At 35.1% G+C, this 13,986-nt stretch overlaps 1 protein-coding gene across 1 annotated transcript; it reads left to right on the top strand.

Annotated features, from left to right (window-relative positions):
* Positions 1-10,141: 10,141 nt before the first annotated feature.
* LOC145005045 (uncharacterized) lies at positions 10,142-10,747 on the top strand. Its single transcript, XM_078964092.1, has one exon. The coding sequence runs from the start codon at positions 10,142-10,144 to the stop codon at positions 10,745-10,747; it is 606 nt and encodes a 201-aa protein (XP_078820218.1).
* The last annotated feature ends 3,239 nt before the right edge of the window (positions 10,748-13,986 follow it).

Below are 13,986 nucleotides of genomic sequence, written 5' to 3'. Positions count from 1 at the left end.
ATTTCCATCATTTAGGTCTTCGATATCCTCTTGGGTTCCATCCAAGTCAATACGTTTTCAGAATTGAATTGGAGAAAACATGCATCCCTTCATTCACCCATCTACCAACCTTCCTCCAAACATTATTAGCAAGTTCACATTTAAGAAGCGTTGAAGCTCTTTGTTTTTTTCAACGCATACATTAGGCATAAGATTAAATGAACGTTCGCATCTGTAGGTGGTAGACAATTCAAAAGCAACCGTCATACAAAAATATTAAACTTTTGTGGAACAAATTTATTTCATGTAAAGACACCATTTTCATATGGCAACATCAGATCATCAAAACAACACCAACCCTTTTAACTAGAAGAAAAAAAAAGTTAGAAGTGTCAAGCTGCATACAAACGTGTCTTGATCACTAATATTTTGATATTTGCAAGCTAGGCTTGCAACTCCAACAAACGCTCCATGTCACTTTTCACTTCTAACTTCTTGTTTTCTTGTCCACCGTCTAGGGATGTCAACGGGGGCAGGTGGGACAGGGGTTGCATCCCTCGTTCCGCCTCCGAAATATCTAGCCTTTCCAGCCCCGCCCATGCCCCCGTTTCTCCGCTCTCAATTGATTTTGGGCTAACTTTTTTGGACTAAAAGTAGTTATTTCTTGAATAACAAATAGTTCTTTATAATATAATTTTACATGTTATAAACAATATTAAAAACATATATTTCACTTTATTTTGGCAGGTAAAAATCATATTATATATATATATATATATATATATATATATATATATATATATATATATATATATATATATATATATATATATATATATATATATATATTAAAATGTTTCTAGCATCTATTGTGTGCTTCTAAGAATAATTCTGAACCAACGGATGAATACAATCAATGGTCATGATCTGAAGGTCCATGATATTACAATAGGGTTACATGTATCATATAATCACACAAATTTCAGCAAAATGGTATTTTCGTTAATTAATCTATATTAAAAAAGGAAAAATTTAGATTTTAAGGGATCATTAATTCTCTTTTTTATATAAGTCAGAATTTTTTAAATTAATTCTAATTAAATTTTAATATAATTTTAGTAATAGCCGATTTTATTCTGTTAGAATGACAAAAAGTCAATGATAAACTAGTATATATATTTTTGGTTTTATTCTTGCAGAATATGATTCCATTCAATATAATTTTTATAATAAACATGCTTAAATATTTATACAGCATATTATCAAGAATAATATTTTCAAAAGAATACATATTTTATTCTTTAAGAATTACTAATCAAATTCATTCATAAAGAATATGACTATAAACTATTTGTTACATTCATGCTAAAAAAATATGACTTGTACTGATTTAAGAATTACATTTATTCTTAAAGATTAAACCTAAAAATAGTTAAAAAGAGAAAAAAACATCATATTCTAACAAAAATACTAATCCATTCTAAAAGAATATTATTGTTAAGAAACAATTTATACATTCTGGCAGAATACATTCTGCTAGAATACACTCTCATTCTCATGAAAATATGATGTATTATCGTAAGAATGTAATTCTTCGCAAATATACTTACTTTTGAACTCGATTCCAAATCTTTCTTTGTATGATCAATATTTGATTCCTTCTTGAAGGCATCCTGAATGAATAATATGCATTACTCGTTAGTATTACTAGCTGAAAAAAAATACATTTGTTGTTAACAAACATTCTTAAAGACATTCTGACAAAATGCATTTATATAAATAAATTCTGACAGAATACACACAAATCCATTCACACGTCATACTTAACTTTCACACAATAATTCACTAATTTCTTCTAAAAACAACACCAGTTGGGTTTTTTATATATTACAAGAGAAGAAAAGTAAAAAACAAACACTTGTAAGGCTTATGAACACCATCAATAAAGAAGAAAACAATATGATACCACATTTTACTTGATTTCTTGACTCAAGAGCGATATTCAATTATACAGAAAAAAAAATCTCAACAGTAAAATTTGATCATACCCAAAATATTCAAAAGAAATTGCTTACAGATGTTGAGATAATCAGAAATCAAATGCAACTATACTGAACTTGAATTAAGAAATCGAGTGCAGACAGAAAACTTACCTAAGTGTTGGCTGGAAGGGGGTCAATAACTCCACTATGATATTTATTTTATACCTTTAAAATGCATAAAAGTTCGGTTTATATATTTAAATGCATACCTTCAAAATGCATAAAAATTATTTTTATATTTATATGTATATATACTAAAACTGAATTAAAGTAAAAGAGTGATGGGGAGTCAATGAAAATGGATAAAATATTTCATTCAGACATTTTAGCGAACACTTGGCGGACAATGATTGCTACAGAAAGAATGAAAGAAAAAAAATTGGAAATACCAGTGATGCATCATATTTCTGCCTAAGCCAAAACTGGCTATGAGCAATCATATTTCTACCTTCATATCAGATTATGTATAGCTTCTTTTTGCCTTTAGATTAATAAAATATGCCTTTGTAATGATAAATTATGAAATAGAAACCATGGCTCCTGAATTTCAAATTAGGTCAAACAAAAAAAAGAATGATAAAATTACCAAGTGAATAATGATTACCCAAAAATCGAGAAAGATATAGATGCATCGGTAATTAAGGCTTGTCCTGACCTCACCGATGATGCCACTGGGTATGGTTTCTAAATGAGATTGACGAGAAGGTCTCACGGATTCTCATGGTAGGTGGTTTAAAAAGTCAAGAATGACGATTGTATAGGAGAATGAATGACAGTGGAGACAAGTTCTTTTGCAATTTCTATCTTGAAAACCACCAATCGATTTTTCTAGGTCTGTCATTTATTTGTGGGTTTGATTTTTGTTCTCAAAGAAGAAGAAAGTGTCGATGGCAACCTCAGAGAAGGAGGGTCGCGCTGATGATCGATTCTTGTGACGCCGCCTGTGATTCAAAATATGTATGTCGCTTTTTGTGTGTGTGTGTGATGCAAAGAAGAAGAACTTGTAGTGATATAAGAGAAAGATTATGTCAAATATTTATTTTCTTTGCTTAGTTATAGGATTTCAATTAAATGTTTCTATTAATTTAGAATACAAAATCTCTAAAATAGATTTATTGAATTAAAAAAATTATTTAATATTTTTCTAATTTTTGATTGTTGCATTAATGCGCAAAATAATTGTAAAAAACATATGAACCTAATTCTCTCTCTCTCTCTCTCTCTCTCTCTCTCTCTCTCTATATATATATATATATATATATATATATATATATATATATATATATATATATATATATATATATATATATATATATATATATATATATATATATATATATATATATATATATATATATAATTTGTTAACGGAGCTCCCATGATGGTTTTGGGACCGGACCGTCCACCCATACTCATGCCCACGAAATTAAAATGAGGCCCACCCCACCGTTGCCCCCGATTTATTTAAACAAATACCTCCAAACGGAATAAAGACCCGCAAGACATTTTAACATTCCTACCATCATGATATATATATATATATATATATATATATATATATATATATATATATATATATATATATATATATATATATATATAATTTGTTAACGGAGCTCCCATGATGGTTTTGGGACCGGACCGTCCACCCATACTCATGCCCACGAAATTAAAATGAGGCCCACCCCACCGTTGCCCCTGATTTATTTAAACAAATACCTCCAAACGGAATAAAGACCCGCAAGACATTTTAACATTCCTACCATCATGATATATATATATATATATATATATATATATATATATATATATATATATATATATATATATATATATATATATATATATATATATATATAATTTGTTAACGGAGCTCCCATGATGGTTTTGGGACCGGACCGTCCACCCATACTCATGCCCACAAAATTAAAATGAGGCCCACCCCACCGTTGCCACCGATTTATTTAAACAAATACCTCCAAACGGAATAAAGACCCACAAAACATTTTAACATTCCTACCATCATGACATATCGTCCTTCAAAGATTCCTGACCATACAATCCTTCTTTGTTTCCGACGGAAATAGTCTTTAAACACAAGATTTGCCTTAAGGTCGAAAAGGAATTCCAACAAATTTCCATAATAATTAAAAGATGTTTTTTTTCCATTTTTTATAATCTTTTATGTTTTTCTTATTCTTCTACAACAGATTTAAAGTTATTTGTTTATAAATCGGTTTGGTTTATATTTCTTTTAAATTAACTAAATGAATAAAATAAAATAAAGTTATTGGCCTACTTGTGATTTAGTTAATGTCACTGAATTAAAACTATTTCGGTATACTTATGATATTGTTGGAATTAAACAATATAAAATGTATTGTTTTTGTATTATTGTAGGTACACTTAGGATTTTCGTTTTGTTTAAACATTTATATATTTGTGTAATTATTATTCTTGTTTGTATCTTGAAATTTTAAATATTCTCAAATATCCACGATAACCCAGAAAAAAAAATCCTTATCGCTATTATTATTATTATTATTATTATTATTATTATTATTATTATTATTATTAAAAATTAAGTCCAAAAATATGAAATCTTATAAAGCTGCCCACTTTGCCCTATTCGACATTGCCATGACTCGTGTGATGTCAACAAAGGTACACTTGAGTCTAGAAATACAAAATTGTTTTTAAAAGTATATAGATTGTACACTACAAATTCTCTCGCTGCATGTATGTTTTTATACAAGCTTTTAGTTTATTTATTCCTTTTAGTTACAACATAATTCACATATTTTATATTTATGTGGTTGAAAGTTAGAGTATTGTATTGGCTTCGTATCTAATGTATGTAGAGGTCCAGAGCGATCAAAGGATTGTAGTTAACTTAAAATGAAAGCGATACTTTCGTATCAAAATTCCATACAATCGACCCATATTAGGACCACTTTACATCCAGATTTATATATATCAAACAAATATAAAGGTTGATCTAGACTTCTATATTGAGGTGCAAATTTTAAAGTTGAAATTTATAATGCCACAGGTCAAAACCAATCCCCTAAAGATTAGATTTTTGTAAATTTAGCTATAGATATGAAGTCATGTAAAAAAAAAGCATATTGCCAATATTACCAATGTTATCCTTAGATCAATGAACTCAGAAAAGCATATCATTCACGTAAAAGAAGAAAGAAACACCTAAATTACCCTTACACACTCTCGCAGAATGACTTAATCCATTAGACACCACATCTTATATGGCAACCTACAAACCTTTCATAGCCAAGACGAAAAGAAAATGTGAATGAAGATCACCTTGTTTGAGACCACATTAAAGAAAAAAAACTCATACTTAGAATAACCATTAATCAAAAAAAAAAACACACACACACAATACGACAACAAACAAGCCCTTATCCACCCTAGCTATTTCTGACCAAAATCGAGTCACCCCATAATATAATCCAAATACTTTGTAAACAAAGAATCAAACACCTTTTCAAAATATATATCTTCAAAATAAGGAGTTTGTTATTGGCTTTTTTTGTAACATTCAAAATTTTCAAATAAAATTTTCATTTTTTATTCCACACAAAACACAGTTTAACACTTCTCATATTCAATTTATAAATGTTTCAAAACACAACATAAAAACTGTTTGTCACATATCCCAGAATCCTCAAACATAAATCAACAAGCTTGTATGTACAATCATGTTGGCGTCTTCCCGTGATCCTGAGATGTAACTGAAACACATTTCACAAAACACTATAAACACAAAGCTTAGTGAGTTCCCCAAAATACAACACACAAATAATTAGCCTCTCATCGCTATGTCTTAATGAGGACCCTCCAGTTATGTGTCTCAGTGAACACCCTCCAGTCTCACAGCTCGGGTTAGACCCTCCAGTCCTGTATCTCAGTGAAGACCCTCCGGTCTCACGACTCGGTTTGGACCCTCTAGTCCTATCTTAATAATGCACAGAATAATATATAACATAAATCACAAAGACAAAATGCATAATATCACATATCTCAGTATAAGCATATAAGACCCTCCAGTCAATAAAAAAAATAAGACCCTCCGGTCGCACAGTAATTACCACTCAGGTAAGTATATTGAGAAGACTCACCTCGTAAGTAAAGCAAGTATGTCACACACTCAAACTGTCGGTCTAGACTCCGCCTGCATATATCACAATCATCTATAATTAACAATTTATATTAACAACTCCGAAGATGCTAAGCTAACTCCTCTACTAAATCTCAGAAAGGATGAAAGACCATTTTACCCCTCAATTGCTCCAAAGTCCACAACTTGACTAAACCCTAAAAAGCCAATGGAAGTCAACACTCAAGTCAATAGTCCCTGTTGACTCAACTCGTCGAGTGCATCTACGCGACTCGTCGAGTTCCTTCTGTTCTCAAAAAATCGAGAAATTTTGAGTCAACTCGTCGAGTTGTCTCACCAACTCGTCGAGTTTGTACAGTACCTAGAATATCAGGGAAAACCCTAACCAACTTGTTGAGTTAGCTAACCAACTCGTCGACAGCCTTCAACCCTTTCTCTCATTCAGACATTTTTAAGCGAAACTAAGTCCCCAAACTCTAGATCTAGCCTTCTAGGGTTGAGATACCACGTAAAGCTGCAAGCTTTATGTAACGCCCCATTTTTGGTATGTAATTTAAATTAAATATTTTTCCTTTCTTAAGAGGTACTCGACAATTCAGTAACCCAACTCGTCGAGTAGAGGCGGGATTTGCACGCGTCTTTAGTAGGGTTCCTGAATTGCACGCTGACAATTCAGTAACCCAACTCATCGACAATTCAGTAACCCGACTAGAATTGACTGTATAGAAGTGGAATGCAGGACAATTCAGTAACCCGACTAGAATCAATTGTATAGAAGTGGAATGCAGTACACTCGGCGAGTCCACGCCATGAATCAGCGAGTCCAAGGTAATCTTCTTGCCTCAAGAATAGACTCGACAAGTTGTTCATACAACTCAGCGAGTCACATTCTAGACGTGTTCATATGATGAAGGAGAACTCGACAAGTTGTTCATACAACTCGGCGAGTTGGATGAAGTTAGATTTGACATTAACTCGGAAGAAGAACTCGTCGAGTTGTTGCCAAAGTCGACGAGTTGAAGCAGGTAGAGGATTAGAAAAGGTGTTAGGGACTCAGCGAGTTGGTGGCCCAACTCGGCGAGTTCGGTCAACTGAAAGTTGACTTTGACCAGGAGGTTGACTTTGACCAAGGGTAAATTAGTCATTTTACCCTGAGAACAGTTATCAGTATCTAATTTAGTGTCTATGGAATTTGTAGTCGGGGAGTTCTGAAGCAGCAATCAGCCAGTTTCAGACTTAGCATCTCAGCAGTCAGCGTTACGAGGTGAGTTTTCCTTCCAGTAGGAACGGGTCTACTGCCACAATGCTGGCCCGTTTAGTTAGCAGTAGTTCCGAACTTTGGTCCGATGCAATAGCTTAGTGTGCTTGATGTCTTTTTGATTAAAGCATTTCTTTGTGTTATGTGTTCCGGACTTCGATCTGATGCAGTATGCCTTATATGTGTTTATGCTAGTAGTTATGTTATGCCATGCTATGTTCAGTCAGTTTCCGGACTTCAGTCTGATGCAGAGGGCAATTCACTGGTTAGTTTCGGACTTCGGTCTGATGCAGTTTCTGGACTTCGGTCTGATATAGAGGTCAAGGCACTGGTTAGTTCCGGACTTTGGTCCGATGCAATTTTCGGACTTCAGTCCGATGCAGAGGGAAAGGCCCTGGTTAGTTCTGGACTTCGGTCCGCTGCAGTTTCCGGACTTTGGTATGATGCAGCGGGCACGACCCAGTAGTTGTTTTATGTGTTATTATTTGGTATGTGGTAGTTTGGGGGAGCTCACTAAGCTTCGTGCTTACAGTTTAATTTTTGATTTCAGATACCTCAGCTAGCAAAGGGAAGGGCTCGAGTTGATGGCATGGCACATACCACAGTTTAGCCTGAGAGATAGACTCTAATATTCTAATATGATTTGACACTAGTTTCGATTTGATAAATTTATTATGAAATTTTGAGATACATGGTTCACGGTTTTTATCTTTTGGAAATTGATATTATGGTTTAGTAAGATTTTCAAACAAAAATTTTTGGGTGGTATTGTTGGGTCATCTCAAGTTGGTATCAGAGCCTTGGTTTGAGGGATTCATGCACACTCTCGGGTGTGACTGGACTTAAACTAAGGAAATGGTAAAAATATTTTCAAAAGAAAAATGTTTTCGAAAGAAATTTGGAAAAAGAAAACTTAAAAAGAAAAGAGTTTTTTTTTTTGAAAAAGAGAAAAAGGATGTGGTGCATGCGATCAGCCGAGCTCAAGTAAGTACTCCCAAATTACCCATACACGTTTATGTTATGGTTACCAGTTTCAGTAGAACAACATGCTAGAATAGGACTAAGGATCTAGGAGGATGCCTTATGTGCCTGCTATGTGTGTTTCAGCTTTATGAGAATTGCATGCTAGTATTGAGTAGACAGTAGTAGGATAGCCAGTTTAGGTTATGCCTAATAGTATGAGCTTAACAATGCATGCTAGTACAGTTCTTTTTATGAGGATAGATTTGCTTGAGTAGTTTCCTTTGTCTGAATGTTGCTTGCTTTGTGCTTTGTGGGAATCGGAGTGATTAGAGTTAGCTATTAGGTGGATACGTTAAGTCACATGCAATCAGGGTTGAATTATCTCAGAGTGTTGGATTTAACCCTATTGCGCAGCTCTTGTTTGACTCCTAACCATTGTACGGATGAGTCCCTTACTCGAAGGATTATATGAGCCTCGTTGCATGTGATGGTATCCATGTATTGACTAATTGGCATTACAATGAGGCCTTCAGCAGCGGATGACTGGTTTTTGGGAGGGTCAGAGATTTCCCAAGGGCAAGCCTAGGATGAGAGTAGCAAAGATCAGTAATAGTAGAAGTGACTTGGTGGAGTCACAGCAGTTCTTGAGGAAAGTACGGATAGATGTGGAAAGTAGTATTTGCCCGTACTACTGAAAGCAGAGGATTTGTTGGGTCAAAAAATATGGTTTATACTTTGCTTTTCTAGGTAAATATATTTTTCTATAATGCAATATGTAATTTTGTGGATGTGTACGGCTGTACATGTGTGTGCGACTGCACACCCTGTGTACGGTCGTACACGCATGTGCAACTGTACACTCGTGTACTGCTGGGAGTGCTATAAATAGAGGAGTTCATGTAGGAGTGTACGGCCAGAGAAGAGAGAGAAACTAGTGTGTATGTGTGTGAATCTCTTGTAAGGAGCATAACTCATATCATCAATACATCATTAGATTCATCTTAATTCTTCTTCTCCTTCTCTTCTATTTGATCTGACATCATCTAATTGATTGGAATTCTGCACCATCAATTGGATCTGATTGATACACAAGTAATTTGGGGACTTACAGTTGGTACCAGAGCCAATTTGGTATCAATTGAAGTATTTTAGAGTGTGAGGTTGCAAAATTTTACTGTTTTTGAAGTGCATTTGTATGTTTTGATCAAGGAACTGCTGTTTGTTACTGTTTTCGATAGTTTGAAATCAAAATTCCATCAAAAATCTGAGAAAATTGAGTGTGCGGTTGAAATATTAAGTGTGTGCGGTTGAGACATTGAAGGAGTGCGGTTGAAAATTTGAAGGAGTACTGTTGAGTGTGCGGGTCGGTTTGCTTCTACGTGTGCGGTTAAGTGTGAAGCTTTGTGTGTTGTTGAGTGTGCGGTCAAGCTGTGCTGCTGAGTGTGCAGTTGGGTTTGCTGCTACGTGTGTGGTTAAGTGTGAAGCTTTGTGTGCTGCTGTGTCTGCGGTCAAGCTGTGCTGCTGAGTGTGCGATTCGGTTTGCTGCTACGTGTGCGGTTAAGTGTGAAGCTTCGTGTGCTGCTGTGTGTGCGGTTAAACTATGTTGTTGAGTGTGCGGTTAAGTATTATGTTGAGTGTGTTGTTGGGTTTGCTACTGTGTGTGCGGTTAAGTGTATGGTTGCGTGTACTTGTGTGTGCGGTTATACTTTGTAACTGTTTGTGCGGTTTCAATCATTTAAGTTTTTCAAAGTCTTAAAAATGGAATCTCAAAGTATGATTGCTCATCAAGAATTAGATGCAATTATGGGGACCACTACTCGAATTCCCCGATTGCTGTCAGCAGAAGGATTTCCTGAATGGAAATATCGAAATGAAAAGTATATCAAGATGAAGGATTTTAAAATTTGGAGAAGTATTTTAAGAGGTCCAATTCGCATTACAACAACTCTAGAAGATGGCACTGTAACTGACAAACAGGTTGAAAACTACACTGATGACGATTTTGAAAGAGTCGAGGAACAAGAAAAGGCACTCGCTACACTTACCATGGCATTGTCTCCGGAGATTTCTCAAGGATTTTGTGAGTATACATCAGCAAAGGCATTATGGGAAGCACTAGTAGAAGTCTATGAAGGCAACGAAGACATGAAACAAAGTCGCCAAGACATGCTCCGACAAAAATTCAATATGTTCAACTATGTCTTAGGAGAAACACTGGAAAATCAATTGCAAAGGTTTATCACACTCACCACTGAAATGAGCTCTGCTGGTGTGATGGTTACTAGGTTGGAGATCAACAAAAAGCTGCTAAATTCTCTTCCAAAATCTTGGGATATGAATGTCTCAGTGATTAAAAAAAACTAAAGACCTAAACCGATTGAGCTTAGCCGAAACAATGGCAATTATCAAGGCTTGTGATCTTGATGATAAACAAAGAGAGATCAATCATGTCAACTTGTACTCTATAACTAATCTTGGAATTCAAAACAACAACACCACCTTCTCAAGCTTTACTACTCATCAAACTTCTCAAGTTCATGTTCCTCAAGTTCAACCTTATGCAACTCATCAAACCATACCATACACCATACCTCAAATGCAACAAACTCAAGTCCCTCAATCTCAAAACTTAAATCAACTAGTTGGTTCTAGTGTTGAGTCCTCCACATCTGTTTCAGTTCAATCTCATGGAATTAGTTCTCAAAGTTCATCTACAAATGAAAAGGAAGAAAATCTGACTCTCGCCACTGGTTTAGTAAACTGCTACAATGTCTTGATGGCTGGAGAACTCTCTCCACAACTCTCATTCGCTGACCTCGACCAGATCCATCCTGAGGATGTGGAAAAGATGGACATTACGTGGCAAATGGCCATGGCAGTCTTCAGGGCTAAGCAATTCTCCAAGAAAATAGGAAAGAACAATTGGAGTGTAAATTCCGACAAAAAAATAGGATTTAGTAAAGGAAAATTGCAATGTTACAATTGTCATGAGCTTGGACATTTTTCAAGGGAATGTCCAAAACCATATCAAAGAGAGAACTCTGAGCGAACCATGGTCCCAGTGACTTATATCCACAACAACAACAAAGGATCGTCTTCAAGCAATCAGTCTGCTAACTTGGCGATGGTGGCCCAATCATTTAGTTGGGAAGATCAAATTCAAGCCCTGAACATTTCGGGACCTGAAAAAGCACATCTTGCCCAAATCAAGGATGAAATAAGAGAAGAAACATAGGAAGATCCAGAATAAGAGATGATGAATCTTCAGTTTGCATTCATGGTGCAAACCACTCCAGAACCCGTCAAACTTGAGGTTAGTGAATTTGGTTGCTCTCAGTCTTGTATTAAAACTGTTAAATTTTTGAGAGATCAAATTGAAATAATCAAAAGAGAGAACGAGGACCTGAAATATGAGGGATACACACTTAGGAAAAATAAAAAGCCCTTAAAGACTCAATTAGAAAAAACAAAGGACTTTAAGAAATTGCAAGAGGATTACAGAAACAAATGCCAGAACTACGATAATCTCAAAAGAAAATTTGTTGTTGTAATCGCGGAACTTGACACATTGAAAAATCGTTTTGAAAATGCTGAATTTAATTTTAAAAAATACGATGGGTCAAGTGAAACACTTGCAAAAATGATCAAAGAACAAATGCACTGGAGAGATATTACTCATGGTAATCAGATAAAAGTTGGACTATGTTTGAGAGCGTCCCCCCTCCCTTCAATCATAATTACACTGCGATTCCCTTGTCTCAAGAAGAAATTGACAGAGAACCTCACATGGTGTATGGAAAGTCAGCTTCTGAGCAGGCAATATAGCTAATAATAAGATTTTGCATACTAACATTTCTACCTTAAGTGCAGATATGTCAGTAGTTCAGGGGGGGGCATGAAGCTGAAATGTTTGAGTCAAATAATCTTGTATCTAAGTTTGGTGTTGATTTCTATGATGAGTCTGTGTTACAATCAAACATTAATGTTTTTGTGTGTGGTGGTGTATTATTTCAGACTGACAATTCTAATAATGATGGTGTTGTTTCTGATAAAATTGCTAAATCTAATTTGAATGTTTCTACACCTTCCACATCTGCTTTAAAATCCTGTGGTGGTTCTTGCAAGTGTGGAAGTGTTAGAAATAAAAATAAAAGGAAGAAATTTGTCAATAGCAGTGCCAAAACCATCGATAATAAACAAATATGTTTTAACGGTGGCATTGCTGGACACATTGCAAGTAACTGTTTGAATCGAATGTTTGTATCTCACACATCAAGAAGAGGAGAAAATGAATTTCGGGGACAATCTTTAACTAGAACATTTCCCAGAATTCATTCTCGAAATGGTGACTTAAACACAAAACCAAACAAGAAAATGGTAAATTTTCAAAAGAATAATCAGGTTTTCCATAGATTCAACAATAGTTTGCCAAAATCCACTTAGGCTAAGCCTAAGTCGATTTCATCAAAAAGCACGATCGGATCTTTAAACCCTTCGAGTAGAAAATCCACCGTCTCGAAGCAAACTAATAAATTTTCAAAACCTAACCTTCAATGGATACCAAAATTGAATTCAGATCAGTCACCATTTACCTCGAAATCTCATGTAAAGGAAAAATCAAATGAAAACTCCGTGATCATCGAAGAATTCTCATTCGAAGGAGCAAGAAATGAAGATTATTATTTTGACATTCAATACTTCAACCCCAGAAGGAAGGTGAAGCTGACTTCAAGATTATGTGACGGATTGCATTGAAGCCTCCTCAATCAGTCTGCTGCTATCTATAAACCTGCTGAAGTGATCCAGAAGATTCATTCTCTCTGTTTTCTCTGAAGATTCTCAAGCTGAAAGTGCTATCTTTCAAGAATCAGTACATCAAGCCTCCTCACCCAATGTGCATTCAATGTCAAATTCTATAGAAATCCCAACTACTCAAGATGAAGTCATTTATTGAATATTCATATGTTCATCTTGATGCTACGAAGAAATTTGAAGATTAATGTTGAAGCCAAGCTCCCAATGATGATTAACAAGAAAAGCCAACTACTTTTAGGGGGAGTTTGTTGGGCCAATTAGAAAAGAAAGCTATAAACCAAGGGGGAGATTATTGGGTCAAAAATATGGTTTATACTTTGCTTTTCAAGGAAAATATATTTTTCTGTAATTTTGTGGTTGTGTACGGCTGCACATGTGTGTGCGGCCGCACACCTGGTGTACGGCCACACACGCGTGTGCAGCTGTACACTTGTGTACTGCTGGTGGCCCATGTCTCATATATATAGGGTGAGGAGTGTACGGCTACAAGAGAGAGGAGCATGTTCTAGAGAGAAGAATAGTGTGTGAGAGAGAATGTATTTATATGGAGCATCACTCAATTTATTGAATACATCATTAGATTCATCTTAATTCTTCTTCTCCTTCTCTTATATTTTTATCTGGAATTATCCAATTGATTGGGATTCCACACCATCAATTGGATCTGATTGATACACAATCAATCTTGGAGACTTACAGATAGAAAGGTACATTTGGAGATTAACGCCCCCAACTCAAGGAAATGTTTTAGATGCTAAACCTCTCACATTCGACAGCGCCAAGTGCCT

This window comes from Lactuca saligna, chromosome 1 (genome assembly GCF_052625555.1).
Source record: "Lactuca saligna cultivar CGN05327 chromosome 1, ASM5262555v1, whole genome shotgun sequence".
NCBI classification, from domain to species: domain Eukaryota; kingdom Viridiplantae; phylum Streptophyta; class Magnoliopsida; order Asterales; family Asteraceae; genus Lactuca; species Lactuca saligna.
Note: the sequence above shows the minus strand (reverse complement) of the source record. Positions and strands in the feature narration are given on the sequence as shown.